Source organism: Sturnus vulgaris, chromosome 2 (assembly GCF_052056855.1).
Source record: "Sturnus vulgaris isolate bStuVul1 chromosome 2, bStuVul1.hap1, whole genome shotgun sequence".
Taxonomy (NCBI): domain Eukaryota; kingdom Metazoa; phylum Chordata; class Aves; order Passeriformes; family Sturnidae; genus Sturnus; species Sturnus vulgaris.
In genome coordinates this window covers 23,510,538-23,531,923 of record NC_142244.1, presented here as the reverse complement: position 1 = coordinate 23,531,923, position 21,386 = coordinate 23,510,538, and the positions used below count along the sequence as shown (strand labels likewise).

General features: G+C 44.6%; 1 protein-coding gene across 1 annotated transcript; it reads right to left on the bottom strand.

Annotated features, from left to right (window-relative positions):
- Positions 1-1,771: 1,771 nt before the first annotated feature.
- On the bottom strand, positions 1,772-13,102 carry LOC106854611 (phospholipase A2-like). The gene is made up of 4 exons (XM_014878645.2): positions 12,823-13,102; positions 9,532-9,697; positions 5,041-5,147; positions 1,772-2,002 (listed from the first exon to the last, which is right to left on the bottom strand). The coding sequence occupies exons 1-4, from the start codon at positions 12,863-12,865 to the stop codon at positions 1,839-1,841; spliced, it is 480 nt and encodes a 159-aa protein (XP_014734131.1). The 5' UTR covers positions 12,866-13,102; the 3' UTR covers positions 1,772-1,838.
- Between the last annotated feature and the right edge of the window lie 8,284 nt (positions 13,103-21,386).

The following is a 21,386-nucleotide window of genomic DNA, read 5'->3' as shown; positions in this document are numbered from 1 at the left end:
CTCTGATGAGGCATCCTGGGTCTTTCTGTGCCATTAGTTCCTATTTTAAAGGTGCAGTTCAAAGTTTGTCAGCTGAGCTTCAGCAGAGACAGAAGAAGCCCAGCCTACCCAGGTGCTCCAGATGCCCATATAGTGTTAGCACCTACCCAAGGAAATCAAAAGCATTGCTTGTGGGGATGCAGGTGTGGCTCCCATCTGTCTTGTACCTCTTGCCAAATAGGCTCTTGTCCTGTAACTTGCTCCAGCCTAAACACTTGTGACAGAGATGCAAAGAAGGCCCAGTCTAACACAGCTACTCCTGGCTGAAATAATGGAATTTTGGTTTCTCTTGCCAGAAGGAAATGTAGCATTTGAACATAAGCCTCTAATACCAAAAAAAAAAAAAAAAAAAAAAAAAAAAAAAAAAAAAAAAAAAAAAGAGATGAAAGATTTGTTTGACATGACTGATGTTCTCCACAGACACTGTTTTCTGATGTGACAATAACTGATTCCCAGGCAGTCAGTTACTGAGGGACATGCCAATAGAGGAGACCATCTCCTATATGTATTAGAGAGCAGCATATCAGCTTTGAAGGCTGTGGAGCAGTGAGTGTATTCATTTGCAAAGTGTGAGTATGCCTGCTTGTAAGTAGAAGACAGAAATCCTTGCTGACCTTGCAACTGCAATAGCTCAGCATATCTCTTCTTACCCTTGAACACAGCTCGGAAGTGTCTCCAGTGCTGTGGTGAAGGAGCATGAGAGATAAGAAAACCGGGCTCTAAGCAACCTGGTCTGGTTAAAGGTGTCCCCACTCATTGCACAGGGATTGGAACTAAATGATCTTTAAAGGCTCCTCCCAATCCAAACTACCCTATGATTCTATGATAAAAAATAAAACAAAACAAAACAACCAGCTCTATTTGGTGACAGGAGATGTGTTCCCACCGCACCACAGACCAAACCCTCTGTTTCTGCAAAGGCAGACCTTGATCATGATCAGAGCAGGATCTTCCCTTTGCTTCAGCATATATGTTAGTCTGTCACAGAATCACAGGCTGGGTAGGTTGGAAGGGACCACAGGCCCACCTCCAACCTCCCTGCTCAAGCAGGACGATCCCAGAGTACATGGCACAGGATTGTGTCCAGATGGTTCTCCAGGGAGGGAGACTCCACTTTCTCTCTGGGGATCCTGTTTCCACACTTGGTCACAGTAAAGAAGTTCTTATTACTCCTGTTCAGGTGAAACTTCTTTTGCATCAGTTTCTACTCGATGCCTTCTTGTTCCATTGCTTGGCACCACCGAGCAGAACCTGACATCCTCCCTTCAGTTATTCATAGACACTGATGAGGTCTCCTCTCAGTCATCTCTTCTCGAGGCTGAACAGACCCAGCTCCCTCAGCCTTTCCTCATAAGAGAGATACTCCAGTCCCTTAATCACTTTTGTCACCTTGTTATTTCTCCAGCGGGTGTCAGGGTAGTTAAAGTCCCTCAGCAGAACCAGGGCCTGTGATTGTGAGGCTGCTTCAAGCTGCCTGTAGAAGCTTCATCCACTTTTTCCTGCTCAGGTGCTGTGTAGCAAATACCAACAACAGTGTTACCCCTATTTATCTGCCTTTTTTCCTAACCCATGAGCTCTTGACTTGCTTGTTGTCCACTCAAAGGCAGAGCTCGATACATTCCAATGCTCTCTCACAGGGAGGGCAACTCCACCACTGCACCTTTCTGGTCTGTCTCTCCTCACCATAAATCCTAGCCTGACAGAAATTCTCTCACACCATTGTTAGATCTGGAAAACGAGGAAAAATTTTATTCCACCACATTTAGGTTCAAACTCTTAGAAGAAAGGTCCTAAAAAGACTATTCTAGCCCCCCATATCTGACATGGCAGGTGGGATGAGTCTGTCCACATAAAAAGTCTGGCCAGAGGATGAAGTGCGGATTGTATGGGGCTGCTCCCCAGCACTTGGCTGCTTCTTGGTCACACAGGCACACCATTTTTTCACATCGGTCTGTCAGGTTATCTGCAAAAGAAAATGTGAGCCAGGGATGAGAGATTCTGTATTAAAGGCAAGAAGCAGCTTTAGGAGGAAAAAAACCCTTAAAAAGTAGCCCTTAGGGATCAAAAGCTGTGGCAGCAGGACCAGCATGTTGTGTTGTGAGTGAATCTGACTCTCCCCTGCCCTCTCTCTGTCAACAGGTCTGACCTTAACTGTGACAAAGAGCATCAGAAAGTAGCAGCTAAATGTAAATTGGCAATGCTTATAAAAATATGGTCAGCACAGAGCACGCTCCGCTTCTAGATCTATGTGAACTATGAGGGTTTAATTCAGCAGTCAAAGCTAAAAAGGAAAATTATTTTATCTTCGCCTGAGGTAAAAATATTCCACCATTCCTCAGTCAGTGAATTTCCCTTCTAACTCCTCCCTCTGCAAAACAGACTGATTTCAAAAGAAAAAAACACTACTTTGAAAGGAGGAGCCTAACAGAGGGATATTCAGAAACCTGAGGGCACAAGGGCACCCACTAGGCATTCTTCACTCTTGCTGTATCTGTTGCTGTTGTATCTCTCTGATCACAGCAGAGGAGCCAAGGAGCTTCGCAGCAGGGCCAGGTACCTGATTTTTATGAGCCAGTAGCTAACAAAGTGATCAAAGTCAGACATGGAACTATACAGAATGCAACTATATGACTAGATGACCATAAATAACATCAAAGCTACTAGCTTAGAAGGCTCCATTGCAAATGACTGAGTTTGGGTTAATGAACATCATCCCACCTATAGGTGGTTTAAATGCAGCTGTTGGCTTAATATTATTTCAAAGAACAGTGCTTTGTTTATTTGAGGCTGCTGCTATGGGTTATCCAAAAGATACAAATACCTGCACTAGGCAAAGTTTAATGAGCCAGTGCACATGGGCTTCACTCCAAAACCAACTGCACCGAGTACAGGAATTTTTTCAGATTTCACTAGACTTTGATGGATCAACCGTGTATCTGAAAAGTAAGAAAAGCCCATGTTTCCTAAGCTGGTCTGAATAATAATGTTTAACTGGTAAAAGTATTTTAAGGGTCAATGAGGACTACAGGCTACTTTTTTCTTGGCTACCAGTCTTGCCTGATACTCTCCTTACCCCTCTGCTCCTTGAGCTCTTCCTATGCCGTGTCAGCAACTGTTCATCAAATGTGAGCATGAAAGTCTGGCTTCGTAATATTTCTGTTCAAGAGGAATGATTTTTTTGACCAGATCTCACAACTAACAGCCTTTTCTATATTCTAGATATCTATTGAATGGAATTTGCCTACAGGTGATGGCATATATCTAGACTGAAATATATGTTTTTTGCCAGTTTTTCTCATTCCACAAACAAAACTACCTAATGGTTAGCAAAAAGAGGAGAAATACCAAGTAAAACGAGTTTGTGTTTATTTTACATTAAAATGTATATATTTATTATACAGTGTCAGGCAGCAGGCATCTAATTCCTGTTGCATTGAAATGACAGTGCAAACAATTCTGCTTCTAATACTTCTGGACATCATTACCCTGAGCTCAGCAAGCATGCCTGGAAATTTAATTCTTCATCTCTTTTGTTTGAATGGGACCAGACATTATACTTTCACATCCCAGTAAGACCTGCTGTGCTGGAGCCTGGGATAGGAAATTTGCCTTCAAAACACAATTCTATTGTACCTCCTCACTTGGGGATGTCAGGGGGAGTGAAGCCTGCTGAGGGCTTGGGGAGAGCAGTTGACAGATGCATCAGGTCTGGCCTGGACATCAGTTAAGGAATTAATGAAATTGGTTTTATTCATGCTTCTTGGCCAAGTCAGAGCAACTGCAGCCCACTGCACTCCTATGTCCACTCCCATGGACTCAATGATACATCTCATATCTGCAGCTTGGATTTCTCCTTCACAGCAGAGAGAAATAGGACTTTTTTCCTTTAAATGGCTAGCAGAAGATATCAGTCAACTATGGAAATATGGGTAGGCAGGAGGGAGAGCAGTTGTACATTAAAGCAACACATTCCTTTGCCAGCACTTTGTATTTAATAGATTGTTCTGGAACTAGGAAAAGAGCAACTGCAGATGTGCTGTGTTCCATCCCCTATCTGCTGGCAGATCTTCAGCTACTGGTGAGGCTGAGGAATCCACCAGTGGAAGATGGTATTCTGATAAGGTAGAAATGGTATTTTAATGTTCTAGCAAGTAACTTTTATCATTATGGGGATAAGTTTTACTCTCACAATTTCTTTTCAAACTTTCAAAGTGTTCTACAATGGATTTTACCACCAGGAGCTTTCTGGAGACTTAGAAATACAAGCGACAAATTCTAAGACTCAAGTCATCTGGTGTATGTCAAAACAAACTGTGTGAGACACTGACGGGCTGTGAGTGCAATTCAAACCTTCTTGACTGGGTACCAGCTGTAGAGCTGAGCACAGCCCACACTTGCTGTCTGCCTGAAGCACGTGAGAGCATTTGATTCTGCATGGTTCAAAATCCCTGCTGGAACCCCAGGACTTCAGGCTGGAGCCCCACACGGGGCAGAGGTTCAGGCTGGCATCGTATTTAACCTGTCTTGCAGCCATGCTAAATAGCCTGGCTCTTCTCTAGCAGTGCTTAAGGGTAGTAAAAAAATGGACAGTCTGGCTGGAGGGAGGGCCAGAATTGCAGTGGAAAGAGCACCCCTGACGACCCACAGCTGTGGGAAGAGGCATGATCAATGCCAGTGAGCAGAAAGTCTCCAGAGAGTTATCTGCATCCCTGCCAAACTAAGATGGCTTGTGGGCTCCGTGGCCCCCATTCCTGCCCTTTAGCCTGCGGAGATCTCAGGTTACTGTGCTGAGACTCCAGCTTTTCAGTTCCTGGCAAGCAACGGGCAGGGAGCTTGGAAGAGAACAGATATTGCCTAAAGCAGCTTTGAAACCAGCTTAGCAAACATAAACCTGCCTCTGGGACCCCCAAAGCTCTTTGGTCAGCCTGGTGCCTGTAGATGAGGGAGGGAGGGAAACCCAAGGGAGGGAAACCCACGGGACACGAGCCAGCCTTTCCTTACCGCACCGCACGGTGTTCTGCTCACACGCCCACTGGTAGCGCTGCACCTTGGGGTTGCAGCCTTCCTTCTCTGCCGTGTCATAGCAGCAGTCATGCCTGTGGCAGCACCTGAGAGACAGAAAAAGAGGGAGTTTGGGTGTCCTCCTGCATCCCGCTTGCTGGCATGGACTGCAGGGCTGTTTGCTCACACACAGCTCATGACAGCAGTGTTCACCCTGGCCTGACAGTAAATCATCTGCTGATGAAGCAAGTGTCCTGTCATCTCTGGGAAAGCTCACATGTCTCAGGAGCTCATTAATGCCATAGTTGCTCCCATGACCATTGTGCTTCTTCCTCTGAGCTTTTGCCCTTGTGAAAGCATGTGTGGTCAAGACATGGTAATCTGACTGAAAGGCAGCAGAAATGTCCCTGTAAGCTGTGCTATTGTGGCTCACTGGCTGAGGCTTAGACCCATCCCAAAACCTGGAATTGGGATTTTTCTAGCCTTCCTCAGTATCACCAAGAAGCTTCATTTCTTCAGTTCACCTGGACCTGCCATGTGCTCCTTGGCCCATAAATGTTCTTAGGACAGGCTACAAATTAATCTGTCTCAATGGTGAAATTCATATCAGTTAACTTAAGAACCTTAAAAACCATCTACATCTAAGGCATTCACCTACTTTTCCTCTGTGCATATCTGCACCATAGTTCACATTTTCATGCTGCAGACATCTAATATAGGGTGAAAAGCATCAGATTTGAAAGTGCAATTGTGTTTCACTGAATGAGGATGAGTAGCTCAGCTGATGACATCTGTCCTATGGACTAGTCAATGAGATAATTATCACTGTCAATTACTTCTAAATTTATAGGAAATTTGACCTCACTTGAATTTTATTCTGGTACCTTAGGGACTCAAATTCCATTGAGAAAAGATTCAGCACTTAGAGACATTCTCTGCTGAATAACAAAGGTTGTTTCAGCAAGGATGCAAGGCCAGAGGCTGGAGCCAGAGTGCAGTGACCTTCTGTATTTCCAGAAGTCATCCCTGCAAGATCACTGTGACTCTACAGAGAAACCTCTCTACTAACCAGGAAAAATTGAGGCAGGCTGATTTTACATAAAAAACCTGAAGCTCCTGCAAAGCCTAATCCATCCTCAGGGGAATGATAGGTAGCAGAGAAGGCCCGTCACTAGTGTCTCTATATGGGACACTGAACACTGGAGCCTGTGGTGGAGAGCCACAAATAAGGCTGAATTGAGGGGAGTGCCAGCTATAGAAACCAAAGGTTTATGAGGTCTGGGAGTGAGACAGTAGCCAAATTGGTAAAATTGGTGTCAGTGGTGGGGGAGTGTGGGGAAGAAGAACGATGTGAAGGTAGACGGGCAAAAGGAGGAGTTAGGAGCCTCTGTGCCAAGGGAAAAATTGCTCTTTATGGAGAGCCAGAGGGAACAAACAGAAAGAGAGATAGAAGTGAGGACAGATAGGGGCAAAAGATATTTTGTGAATCAGCCAAGGACAAGCAAATGAGCACTGAATTTGCACAAGCAAATGGTGTTCACAAGCTAGCTGTGAGAACTCACTGCTCCTTATCTGGCTTGGCAAAACCCGGGGAAGTTGCATAAACTCTGCAGGACCACCTCCCCCTTATAGCAGCTCCTCCTGATGATTCCCCACAGCTGCAGGAGGGTGACAAGTAGCTTACTCCAACACAAAGCAAGAAGTGCTTTTGGCTCCTATTTTACAAACATCTGGAAGAACTGCCAAGGAAGGAAGACTAAGGGATCCTATTGTTGTCCTTTGCCACCTTCAGATGGTCCCCTCCTGTCTGGAAATGCCCTTTGCTGCACCTGGGTCAGAGTGGTGCTAAGCTTTTAATAACCTGCTAACATTCGGTTACACCAAGACAAACAGAGGCAGCCAACAACATGGCAAAGCACTGGTCATCAGCGATGGCAAACAAACACAACTGTGTCACCTGGGTAGTAAATAATCTGCTCATCATGGCTGAGCTACTAGACAGCCCTAATGGCTACAGACAGCTCTGGGTGGTCCGCAGGGATCAGCTGGCCAGACTCCTGCTGTTGAGCAAATGCCAATAAGGTAAGAATTTGTCACGTTGTGTTTGTCACATCAACAGCACCCACATTGCTGTGTGTCTTTTCCTTTTGCTTTAACGTTGAAATAGAGGGGAAATCTTACTCTTCCCTATGAGTTTGCTAAGATTTAACAGTTGGATGCAATGATTACTTAGAGATCTTTTCCAGCATTAATGATCCTGTGACTTAGATGAGTCACAGATGCACCCTGCCTTTCATGAGGTTTTCAGGGAAGTGCTGAGCACCCTCAGGTCTTACTTTATAACATAGGTGCTGCAGCAATCCAGGAGAACAGAAAGGAGAATGAGAAACAAATCTATTGACTCTATGTGGAAGAAATGTCATTATGCCTTGAAGTGATGGAACTGTGGAGAGTGGAACAAAAGGCAAAAGGTAATTACTGACAACACCACATCAAAGTCAGTATGTGGAATAAACCTTATAAAAGGATTACCCACTCAATAGCTTTTTTTCTTTTACAGATAAAAGAGAAGTGCTTAGAAGCACTCTAGCCCTATCTAGACAGATTGACTGAATTACACACAAGAAAATTACTCCTTTTGTAAGGGTCTCCATAACAAACTTAGAGGGTCAAGGGGGTGAATAATTTCAAACAGTATTTGTCACTCACAGCCAGTAGTTTTGTCACTCTCTTTCTTTTTTAGAATGGCAAATATGGAAAATAATGTGGTCACTTTGACAGATGTAGGGTACTCAACCACACTAATCATTAGAGTAGTTCTTAGTAACAGATATCAATATTTCTCTAGCAAACAGTGGAAATTTTTAGGGCTAAATCTAGTGTGGCATTACTGATTCTTCCTAGCTAAGAACTTAAATAAAACTTTAAAGTTTTTCTACAACAGCCAAGCATTGCAGCTAAGGAATAATAATGAATCTACTTAGAGGATCAAGCTTCCCTTTTACAAACTGTCTGATATTTTGAGGCTTTTCCACTTGCAAAGTCTCATTTTCTGCCTTTAGGATAATATCCTAAAATATTCTGTAGAATTTAAACAACAGCAGAAACACTGGCTGATGAACATATTGCCGTATTTTACTTCCTCTTTTTCAGGAGTGCTGACTACTTGCATCTTCCAGGGTCACATAAATTTGGATGTCACTCAGCCTCTATGGAAAACAGCTTTTAGACCACTCTACTCAGCCCTTCAATAAAAGCAGTACTCCAAATTAGTGAAGTAGTGTTTTACTTTCAAGGCTTTATTATGAAATTTGTTAAAGGATAATGAAAATATTTAAACACTGCTGTAGATAAGCACTGTGATAAGCAAGTCAAGAGATATTACTGCAGTTACTCATCATTTGTGAGGCCCATATTGACTGTTTCATAGATGAAATAGTTCACAGACAAATAAAGGGACATGATGAGAGGGCTTTGGGAGTGAAACATCTCACTGTATTAATGAAGACAGCTCCATTAATCTTAAGGGACAGACAACTGTCTCTTTCATACTCACAGAGATCTTTAACCTTGACATCTTTTCTTCCTTTCTTCCTTCTCCATCCCCCCCCCCCCCCCCCTTTTCTGTCATTCTAATTCAGTGAAATCTGGTTTTATAGCAACCTGTAATGTCTCCAGCAGCAAGGTATTCTGGAAACTTCAGTTTCCTTCCCAGTGAGCTGCAGACTACCTTCACCCCTGTTAAAAGCAGAGCTTACTTACTAGTAGTACCTGGTCTGTTGACTGTAGATAGACTTGTGTGCTTTGACTTTGATATAAACCTTGCAGGATTGCAAATGTCAGGCTCAGAGCACACAAGAGTCCACAATCCTCAACTTTACTCTCATTTACTTTCTTTTCTGTGCTCATTGCACAGAACAGAAAAGAAGCCTTTGACTGCAATACCTTCGACCCTTATTGGGAATAACAAGCCCAACATCTTCCACACTAACACCATTCTCTCCCTTATTGTTCTATCTTGATTCAGTGGGAACTAACAGCCACTGAAGGCAACAAGTTTGATTACTCCTTGAAATTATATGGATTTCTTCAAGAGGATAAACAGTGATATTTCCATTGCTTCAATTTTAAGGACCTGGGTGAAATAAACCTCCAAATACCTTGGATTACACTCTTTTTGTTGTCCAAAGTATGACGTCTATGAAAAAAATGCAACTATTTCAAGAAATTACATCCTAGTTTCTCCTTTGCTCTCTATCCCACATAGTACAAGGTCCTAAGAGCTTTGGTGTCATCCAGAAGGAGGTTAAGCCCTCACTCAATTCCCAAGTGATATATGGGTCATCACTCACAAATCCCCAGTATGTTCATATATACTAAGTTCCCTGCCCACAAGGCAACAAATGAGTCAGTGGAGTCATAGTAGCACAAACAGAAAAAAAATAGGGAGATCTGCAGTGCCTCTGGACACATAACTGAGGTTTCTCTTACCAGTCTGTTTTATCTTTAGGCCAACCTCGTCCACCCAGTCCACAGTAGCACCCATAGCCAATATATGCCAAGGGAGACCGTCCCGTGCCACACGTTATGGCTCCAGCCAGTTCAATGATTCCTCGAGTGTGCAGTGAATGGGACTTTCCCAGAACACCTTCCCAAACTGCAAAGACAGGACACAGTTACACACAAGGATTAAACATTCCTGCTACAGATTTTCCAACAGTCCTTAAAAAAGGGAGATGGTTTTGATTTTGACTGGTTGGTTAGCTGCAGCCCTGACAATCTAACTAGTCATGACATTCAGCTGGCAAAGAGTACTGTGCAAGGAGCTTTGCCTGAGGTCTGGGATAATCAAAAGGTGGATACAGAAATACCCAAGCATGCTATTTCTTCCACAGGAACTCAATTCAAGCAGGACTTACTAGTTCTTGTGTACTAGTGTGGAATTGCAGCTGTATTGTACCTGGGAGCAGTGTGCCTGGTCTTGCACATCAGAGCCCAAGCTCTGTTAAGCTTTACAGGGTCTGTGCCAGCACCATGCAGGGCCACCTGGGCTTCACTGCACCCCAGAGCTCCCAAACCTGGGCCAGTTTTGCAGCTATGCTATGGTTCTGACTGGAATATGAAGCAGCAGAGTACAGCCAGGCAAACAGACCTAACTACGGCTCTGTGGAAGGAAATGAAGTTTCTATGTTGCTAAAGATTTCTTACATTATCCAAATTTCCCCTACTATTCAGGATCTTTTAACCCATTTTCCAGGTGGCAAAACACACTGATAGTCCTATTAATCTGCATAGAGGGACAGCTACATGCCCCTGAGCCTGCAGAGTACATACTTTGTCAAGGACAAAATGCCTCCATTAGCCTATAGATGTATGTGTAGCCACCTTCTCTTGAGACTCTGGAAGTGCTGGCAACGCTCGCATCTGCCTCCATCATTATGTTCCACCTAAGTCGTAACTGGTGGGCTGCACTAATTTGGGGAAAAAAAAAGAGAGGAGCTCTGTGTCAGCTGGAGTGCGTGGATGGCCACCCAAACCAGTCTGGAGATTTTTGAGTTTCAAGTCTTTCGAGCAGTCTTGTGATTTCTCATGTTAATTCAGAACCTTTTTAGAAACCACAGACCCAATCTTGCAGTAACTGTTGTGGTAACCAAGAGTATCCTGCCCCTAATACTCAAACCACTGTGATGCTCAGTTGCAAACGTTGCTTATCGTTGCCATAGTGTCAAATAGGAGCATTTCATGCCTGGATTTACTGTGAACGACCGAATGCACATTGCACTGCTCTATCGGTAGGATCAAAATCCTCAGCCCAAAAGTCTAACCTATCTGCTTATCCCACCCATGCACAGGCACTCCAAAATCAAATGGGGACTTTCCAGCATGCTTGGATGGAGAAGGAGGTGACTCCTGGGAACTGGGAACTCACCACTGAAGTTACTTTGCCACCTGCCCCTGGCTATTGCAGCACGCTTGACCTTTTCAAAGTGTTGTGCAAACACGGGCTAATTAATCCCCTAAACCACCCAAGGACTCAATACTATTATTAAAACAGTTGTTTTCCTTTTAAAACCTAGCCTCTAATCCCCTTGCTTGGGCCTCTTCCCACATGTCCTGGGCTAGCTTGCCCTCCAAGCCCAATCCAAATGCCAGTGAAGACAAGGAGGGTCTCTCCCCGTGAAGGGCAAGGCAGGGCTTTTCTCCCTCTCCCAGCCTGACCCCCCCGCAGCAGTGGGTGCCATCATTTTCACCCCAGGGATCGACACCTCAGGCTGTCCTGGCACAGCCTTAGTCTGCTTCTCGGGGCATTCCTAGGGGATTAAATGCACATTCCTGAAAAACTAAGCTGCCGCTCACCTAAACACTACTTGAGTGTTCAGGTTTCCTGCTAAAAACACATTGGATGGGTTTTATTGAGAACTAAAGAGACCACTCATTTTCCTTGTCTAAACAGCAAGGCTCCAGAGTTAGAAGGGGCTTAGCTCTCAGGGGAAATCACAAGTATTTGAACTTGGGGGTATAAATCATGCTTCTTCAACCTGTTGCAGTTTGCAGATCCTGAAAATGTTCCAGTGGAGACAAAAGCTTCTTTGTAGGAATCCCAGCCTTCTGAGAAGCAGCTTGAAATTTTTTTTAGCTGTCTTTCACTGGCCTCTTAAGACAGGACTGCTGGGCTTGGTCTGTTGGCCACTGGATGAAAATGGCTGAGGCCAGGGTAAGGTAACTGTACCTCACCCAGAAGAAGAAAGGCCATTCTTCTTTTGGGGATATCTCTGGGGATCAAGAAACTGTAATTACAGTGCAGAGCTGCAATGAAAGTGGAGAGAAAGCCCCAAAAGAAAGACAGTCCAAAAGACTCAATTAGTGTGCTTAGGGCTGTGTGTTCTGCAAGAGGCATCCAGGCAGCCTCTGATGTTCCTGTTCTTTGAAAGCTGTCTGCGTTTTGAGCCAGCGGCACGCTGCTGCAGCTGAGAGGTCAGCCCCAGCAAGTACATTTTTAATATTCAGGTGCCCGACTAACAACTTGACCAAGAACTGAAACTGCTTTCTCTGTGCTAGGCAGCTGAGCCAGCACAGCCAGGAAAGACTTGTAAAAGTCTGAGTCTCTGCAGCAGTCTGCTCCTAGCCAAATGTCCCGCTAGCAGCATGTGCAATCATTAGTTAAACTACTAATGGAGCACCTTAGAGAAGAGCATACCTGCAGAGAGGTAGACAGAGGTGAATCTGACAACTTAGCACTATTTCCTGCTTAAACTGGCAGCCTTTGCTGTAAATGAAGGCAGGGGGTTGTTTTTTTCTTTTAAAACTCTACTGCAGATATAACCTCAGACGTGCCAGTTTAGTGTTTTGTTGCCTCTGTGTATAGGGGTTTTATGTTAGCAGTCATTTATGACTTTTATAAACAGAATTTTAAAAAATTATTTTAAATTCAGATGCATTGAAAACTTCTCACTCCATGGCCACTCGTATAGAAAGAAGGTATATTTATGAAACACAGACACTAACAACTCTGTAGTAGAAAACTATTTAAAAAGAAAACGACCTGTGTTTATATACTTTGTGCAAACCATTGCTGGGGCTGGGAAGTGAGGCAGGCAGGCAACTCACTTACGCAATCCCTCGCTGTAAAGTTGACGATTGTCTAGTGACACTTTTTTTCCTCGCTTGGTCAAATCACACGGAGGTCCTGGTATGAAGCACACAAAGCTGATGGCAAGGGGAGAGGCTGTCCCTGGACAGGAGAGGCATGGCAGGGCAGAGGGATCGAGAGGCGGTACTCACCTGCCTGAAGCAGCATCAGAATCAGCAGCAGGCGGGGGCCCATGGGGCAGATCGTTCCCACTCTACTCGGGTACTTCGAGGTTCAAGTGCTGGCTCTCCGGCAGTGCCTCGCCTTGCTGCCAAGTGAGCAGAGGTGTGGTTGTGCTAAACAATCCTCCCGGGCTGCTGCCCCAGGCTTTATATACACATGACTCTGCGCCCGTCTCAAGTGAAACACCCTCTCCCGCGATGCCCCCGAGCCCCAGCGCGGGTCCGGTCCGTCCTCGCTGCGTGAGGAGAGGGCGAGGGCTGGCTCTGTTTGCCCAGCATCGCCTTTGGGAGGGAGGGGCTGCTGGAAGGGCATTAGGCTGCTAGGCTCTGGGACAGCCCAAGACCCGGGCACTAAGCCGGGCTTCTTCTTTAAGCTGTTTGCTTACAGACCCTGGTTAACCTCTGAGCAGCTGAGGCAAAGTGAAGCCTTCAACCGGGCTTTCTGTGGCTTGGGCTCACTGCTGTGGCATTCCCTTGGCAAGGATTTTCTCCTTTTATAGACCACTTCCCAGGGTATTTTTTAAAATTATTTTATTTTAAGACTGTTTATTTTCATGTTTAAAAAAGAAAAGACAAAACTATAAAAATTCAACAGGAAGAATACTGTTAAGTGCAAGTACCTAGTCATAAACTGACCAAAAGAGCTAATTTGGCACCACTCTGAGGAATAAATACCCTCTTGGCCTGTTGCTGCACCCGACTAACACCAGTAGATTTCTTGAAGACTCATCACTGTGTGGGTACCACCCACGATAGAAGACCAGCAGTTGGGTCCAGCCTGCTGGGCCTCTGGCCACAGCAGGCAGCCAGATCCAGAGATGGCCTCCCTGTCACACAACCTCTGCTTGTATGGGGTCACAGGCACTGTGGGCAGGAGGAATGGTCACAGTTATTTTGTCTTTGGGCTTGAAATATCTTTAAAACTCTTGCCTTCCTTGGTACAGCAGCCACCCGACTTGTTGGGCTCTGAGCATCTGCCCCTTCCCTGGTGTGGGCTTGATGGGCAGGGCGGGCTGCTCTGCTGGAGTGGAAGAAGGGAAGAGGCTGCTTGCCCCTTCCTGGGCATAGTTCAGGACTATCATAGCAGCACCCCTTTCCTGAGCTCCCCATGGTAAAGCTGTGCTTCCTTTCTGAATGGCATGGGTTTAAATATTTGCTTGCTGCACATTGGTAGACGAATCAAAGGTCATCAGCAAGTTGTTTATGGGGCTCCCTTCTGCTGAGACCTGTCCCAGTGCAGCTGCTGTGACTCCTTGCCAAGCAAGTTTTCAAGATACAGTACATCCTGGGTGCCTGTGATACAGGGTAAATGAGACAGCAGGACTGAGTAAATCTCATTACAATAACCAGTCTGAAATTTTCTGCCTACCACCACCCCAATGATGGGCCATGTGCTGGCAGTAGGAGAGGCTGGAGGACAACTTGAGCACACCACTCACCCAGCTGCTCCCTGCCCTGCACTACCTCAGAGGGACTCAGGAGGAGCTGCAAAGCTTCTGCTCTTGGAAACCCCTTTCAGTAATTATTAATTTATTCAAGTCATAATGCCGAATCACGCAGAATCATAGAATCACAGAATCATAGAATGGTTTAGGTTGGGAGGGACCTTAAAAATTGTTTGAAACCCCTGCCATGGGCAGGGACACCTTCCACTCAAACAGGTTGCTTCAAGTGCAATCCAGTCTCATCTTGAATGCTTCCATGAATGGAGCATCCACAACATCTCTGGGTAAACCTGTCCCAGTGCCTCAGCATCCTCACAGTAAAGGATTTCTTCCTAATATCTAATCCAAACCTACTCTTTCATTTAAAAGCCATTCCCCCTTGTCTTGTCATTACAAGCCCTTGTAAAAAGTCCTTTTCCAGTTCTCTTGTAGCCCCCTTTAGGTACTGGAAGGCTGCTTTAAGATCTCCCTGGAGCTTTTTTTTCCCCATGATGAACAGCCCCAGCATTCTATCTTCATAGGAGGGATGCTCCTGCCCTCAGATCATCTTCATGGCTCTCCCCTGGCCTCACTCCAGCAGGTTCACATTATTCTTATGCTGGATGCAATATGTCATGTGGGGTCTCACCAGATTGGAGCAGAGGGGGATAATCACCTGCCTCAACCTGCTGGCTGCACTGCTTTGGATGCAGCCCTGGATGCAGTTGACATTTGGGGCTGTGAGTGCTCACTCCCAGTTCATGTTGAGCTTCTTGTCCACCAATGGCCCCAACTCCTTCTCCTGGATCCATTCTTCACCCAACCTGAGTTCTCAGGGTTGCCATGTGTGTGAGCTGTTGCTGGCAAGTGTTTGACTTTAAGAATGTAAGTTTGCAGAAAGAGGATGCTGGAGGACAGATGTGCTGTGATTAAAGGCTTTAGGGACACAGGGCTTGTGATAAGTGCAACAAAGAAGGCAGGCTTTGAAACATCATGAGGGGTCTGGCTGAACTGCAGCCTGTTAGAGTAAACCCCACCCCTGACAGGTACCTGGCTGGCCCAGTTCTTAACTGGGGACCAAGAGGGAGTTGAAGGGAACCTCTGGAGATGCTTTACAGGATTTCTGGGGTCCCCAAGTCCAGAGGAACTGTCACCAAAAGTATCTACTCTGATTCGGATTTATCAGAATAATTTGGATTTGAAAACACACACTTAATCTTGTTCTTCCAAAGCCTTGCTGATTTATAAACCTGATCAAAAAAAGATATTATAAAGTTTCAGATCACAAATTAATTCTATTCTTCCCATTCTCACAGCACCCCAAATAACCCCCATTCAGCAACAAATACAAAATAAAGAAATAGAGAGTCCTGTCATAGCCAAATGTATCTTCAGTTTTAGAAGAAGATTACTTCAGGGTATTAGGAAGGGATGCCCAAATTCAACTTTAAAATGCAAAGCAGAGTTAATACACCATGTCCTCATGTTTTTTTTCACACCACTGACCGGTCAAGTTTGTTAATCTGTGCAAGTACTGATTACTGTTGCCTAAGTTAATCAGCATATTTGTTAAATAGTATTAAGTGCTAATAGTATTCTTACTACGTTACAGCAAATGCACTGGGATCAGGAGGGCATTTCTAGTAGTGTTTAGGGAAATAAAATTAATTCTCTGATCCCACCTGTTCATGTGAATTTTGCATGTTACCTCTTTGAGATCCACTCTCACTAGCAACAAGAGGCAGCATGTGAGAGTGTTGCATATCATCTCATCAAACTCAGACTCATGCTACTGTCTGTCCAAAACTGCAGGCAGAATAAACTTACTTTGAGCCTCATGTCACTTGCGTGGGGCAATCATTCCGTACTGTTGGGGGACTGTTTCTTCAAATAAACTGTCTCCTCTGAAAACAGTTCCCTTGGCATGTAGCACCAAAACAGCTGGCCCTCAGGAGTGGTAGCACTTCATACTCTTGGGCTTGTTGTTGAAAAACAGTATTTGGGAAAAGTCTTCAGTTGAAGGGGAGAAGAAATTTGTAAGGAATCCACAGTTTTTAACAAGGCTTACCCAGTTCAAGATGTCAGATCTTCTTGTAGACAGTGGGCTGTCCTTCATCTCCTAGAGGCTGTGCTTCCTCAAATGAAATACCCAGCCACTTCTGTGGATGTTGCACCAGTCTCAAGAAGAAATCTCTGTTCAGCACCAGCAGAATCAATGGTGCTTTTGCTGTCCAGGCCAAGGGGTTTCCGTTTGAGTGGCAGAAGAAGCTTTCTTGCAATACCATGAGCATTAGAGATTCCCTAAAGGATCTGCCCCTCCAAAGACCAGGAGACTGGTGACAGAAGCATAAAAGGATATAGAATGACTGTTTGGATAGCCAGAATTAGAAGAGAAAATCAGTTCTAAAGAGAAGAAAACTCCACATTACCTGTCTAGAGGAAGAAAAGTGAATCTAAGACAGCCACATGGTTTCTGGTGACATAACCAGTTATAGAGTTAACACAGTAATATAATAAGTAAACAGTCTTGCTTAATCTTGTCTTGCATGGAAGGTCTGGACATATTTTAAGGCTGAAAAAGCCCAGTCAGTCTTTAATGAGGAAAGACAATATTATTATTATTATTATTATTATTATTATTATTATTATTATTATTATTATTATTATTATTATTATTATTATTATTATTATTATTTCCAGTTTCTAAGTCAGCCCCAAAATGAGTTCTAAAAGTGCCTCCTGGTTTGAGCGTGTCTGGTATGCATGGTCTTTGAGTTTCACTGCTGCTGTGTGCTGGTCTCATCTTGATGGTGGCATTTCTGATTAGTGAAGCTGGATGTCTCCAGTCTCCAGCACCCTCTCAAAGTCAGTGCCTGCTTTTGTCTATAGTCACATACCCCCCCTGAGGTGACAAAGGTGAAACGCCACCTCTCTCAAGATTTCACTGTCGTTGTTTTCTCCCAGCAGTCTCAGAAGGCACTGTGTCCTGTGCTGATTGTGGGGGACCTTCTGAAGTCATCTCTACACATGTTGTTCCCCTTCTGCACACTTTCTTGCACTCCTCCCATGGTGGAGTGGACCGCATGGTCTGCATGTATAACCTGCTGGAGGGAAGGGAGGTGCAGCTGACAGGAGCCAGGAAATGATAGGGGGTGGAAGCAGGAGAGTAATACGATATACTGAGGGAGCAGCAGTTTCTTCCTTATCAGCATTGCTGAATGTGGGGTAAACACTGTGGGCTGTGTGCTAGAGAAGAGCTACACCACCCCAGCAGGCTCCCTTGCCACCCTCACAGCTGCCTCCACCCAGCCCTCGTGAGGATCTGTAACCACACAAGGTCCATTCATTTCACACAAAACCCAGAGCTGCATCCCTTCACACATTCCTTCCACAAGCCATGGAAAGAGGAGATGCAATCCACAGAAGAGAGATGGGCTGCAGGTGTCTGTCCCACTGTTATGCAGTCACTGTAGGTGGTGACAGGCCCCAGCTGCCTTCTTCTGTTGTCACTGGGAACATCAAGACTTTCCCAGCCTTCTTCTCCCAATTGTTAGTGACACTCCTGTGCTGAGGCCTTCAGAAGCACCCACTTCCTTGTTTGTTCTGCCCTTTTGCTGTAGAGCAAGCAGCAGGCTGGCTGCCTGAGAGACAGGCTTGCTCAGGAACAGAGAGGTTTTTGTGTCCTCCAGGAACTGTTGGGCTTTGGTGGAACTCACGTAACCCACTGCAACTGTCATGACAAGGGGGCTGTGACTCCAAAAAGGTTTTCAAGACTGCAGTCCATGTCCCTTGGCCACAGATAGTCAGAAATCAGAAACACAGTATGCCCTGGCAGTGTGGAACCTGCTGCCATCACCACCTGGGGACATTGCTGTTGATACAAACCAGGGACTAGTGCATCTCCTGGAACCACATTGAGCATTACCTGTAGCAAAAGCCAGGAATACATGATCAGCTGAGAACTCTGAGACAGCTGGCTTTCAATTTAGAGCCCTGGTGACATTTCCCACTTAAAAGATAAAGTAAATGGGTACAGGTTGAATAAAAGTGTCTTGTTTCAATACTGACACCCCCCTCAAGCTGCTTTAATCTGTGAGATCCACCAAGAGGTTTGGCTACTTCATCAAAGAGGAGACTGAGGAACACCGACACACACAGAAATGAACATACAGTCTGGTATCCAAAACAAGTTCCTGAAATGCCTCTGAGTTCCCTGAAAAAGAATGACTAACAGAAATGTTTGTGCTCATTTAACTGGAACCCCTGTTACAAAGCTGAAAGACCTGTGACACGAATTCATACCAATGACACCAAGATTCATGATACTAACCCAGACTCGGAAGCTCACTAAAATACTTGGTTTCATGTGTCAGTGTTTTGAAGTCTGTTGTTTAAATTCATGGGCAGTTCTCAACAGAGCAAAATTGTACTTTTTTTTTCTTTTCTGGTTGTAAAGTTAATGTAAACAGAGGTGTGTTCACAGATCCTCCTGGGAGACAGAGGAAGGGATGGTCTGGGTGGGGAAGGCGTAATACCAACTAGCACATAAAATTCTTATTCCACCTTCACAAGTACATTTCAACCCTGACAACTCTAGAGCACTGTCTTCACTCAGCTCTGCTAGTATATTCCAATGCTGCCTATCTATGTAGTCTGCTGTGCACTGTCTGCTTTAGTTTCTCATTTGCCTACTGTTCAGACTTCATTTTCCTTTTTTTCAATTGCTAAAGGTTTTCCTGCTTCTACACTTGCCATTTCATATCTCTCTCTGCCCTTTTTCCCAACCTACCACGTCCACCCACAATGGCATAAATAGCTTGGAGACTCACGTTGGTAACTGTCTCCAGCCTCAGGCAGCAAGAGACACAGAAAAGTGCTTTTTTACTGAAGGCTTCAGTTTGTAACAGCAGTGGGTCCTGTTTAACTCAGGGAGCTTTTGGGAGCTCTGAGTCTTCCACTTTTAAGAGGCAGGGTAATTAGAGACTTCCTGAAGAAAAGAGGATGTGTGTTACTCTACCTCTACTCCATTATTAAGATTGCTAAATTACGATGCATTGAGTGTACAGACTAATATCTCCTATGTTTGGTATCTGAGTATATAAAGAATAAGTCAAAAATGGGCTACATTTTAGGTGGTGTTGCTACTCCTACAGGAAATGTGAAAGCATCCCCTGAAGACACTACTATGATGATTCACTATCAGATTTCCTATAGCCCTTCTGAAGGCTGGCCATGAGCTCAAGGTTACCGCTACAGACTTAGTAGAAGAAACACTGGATAGCAAAGGTTTAGTTGCTCTCTTTACTTGACATCAACCAATGCTGCATATGGCAAGTGAAACCATAACAGCAAGCTTTTAATCATTCCTGGAATCCCTCTGCCGTTCATCAGACCAGGATTTTGTTAACCTACATGGAGACACACAATTAAGTTTGTATTGATTAAACTACCCTAGAAACTCCTCTTCGCTATTCCCATAATCACAGTCTGAATTAACAAGCCCAAGTTCACTGTATACTTCACACAGTGAATATACTTCCACAGGCCCTTCAAATCTTCTCTCTTTCTATAGGTATAAACACATTTGTACCAACATTCATATTCACTACTGCTACCTTGTATTGTTATGTGACTCACCACCTATGCTGCTTTGGAAATTGTTTTCTGAGTTCCATATTGGGTATATTAAAAGGTTTTGGGGGAAAAAAAGACAAGGAAAAAACATCAGGACAGTGAAAAGAGCTCCACCTTTCAGGAAGAAGAGAGGATATGGCTCTGCAATTTTTTCAGCTGGTACACAATGCTCTGGGCTGGTCACTGTGGTCATCTAGTAGGTTTGTGGTTTTTTCCTGTTTGGCCAGTCCCTAGATGAGGGCATGCTGCCTGTATTATGTCTTCTCTTCAGGCTTTGTTCTTGTAGCAGGTAAATGACCACATTTGCAGTCCCAGTACCAGTCCTCTCCTCCCTTACATGACAAGGGTTTATTGGATCAAAGCCCATACCCTTGTGCCCATGGACAGGTTCAGTGAGGAGTGGATGCTGCTGTGCTCTGAATGCTGAAGAACTTAGTGCCTTGTGCCTTGAGACACAGCAAGGAAGTGCCAACTCCCAGCCCCATGGAGATCTCAATTCTCAGTCAAGCTGCCTCTTTTATATTCAGCAAATAATTCAGGTGAGGCATTTTCATTATGACTTCACGTAGCCTTTTGCTTACAGGTATAGGAAATTTTCAACCGCTACCTTGCTCTCTTGTCTCCTTCTCATACCAGACATAGTATTTGCAGAACATTTAAGACTGCACTGAGGGACACGGTACATTTATAATTTTAAGTGCTAATGTATGATTAGAATGCTGTTGGTTGTGAGGTGGTGGAATGAGATAACAGGCTGTGCCTGATGAAATGTCTTATCACTTCATGGATGCCAGTCATCACTTGGGAGTTTAGGAGTTTACCCAGTTCCCAGCACACCAAGACACTGCCTGCAATAAAAATGTTTGAATAGTTAGCAGAAAAAGGATCTGCAATGATAAACTGGGTAAATTGATGTAGGGTGTGCGGCCTTCTAGGCTGGGCAGCGAAGAGTAGGTCAACTCCAGATAACCCTAGTTAAAATGGCTCTGTTCTACTTCAGTGCATTTTTCTCACAGTCTAGACACTCAGCCTTCCCACTTCACTCCATTGTATGTTTGGAACTTGCGTATTTTGTCTCTTTTTGCATCTTGTTCCTATCCATGTATATCCCACTGGACATCAAGTCCCTGATCTCTATCAGACATATTTGCACAGTAAGCAGCATCCATCTTTGCCTGAAGGCATTCTTGTCATTCTGAACAGCTCTGATACGTGTTCCAATCAGCTCCTGAACTTTCTGACATAAAACTTATTGAAGGTTTCAGTATCTTCATAAGCAAAGCTATACTGGATACTCAATCTATTTGGGACACATGAGAAGATAAAGCTTCTCTTTTCTCCACGCAGAATGAGTGTGAACACTGGTAAAGCTTGTGCCACTTCTTTGCCTACTCAAAGTTTCTCTCTGGCTTCTGCCTGGAAATTAGCACAGGGACAACTCCAGCAATATTTACTCCTACTTCTGTTGATTGAGGA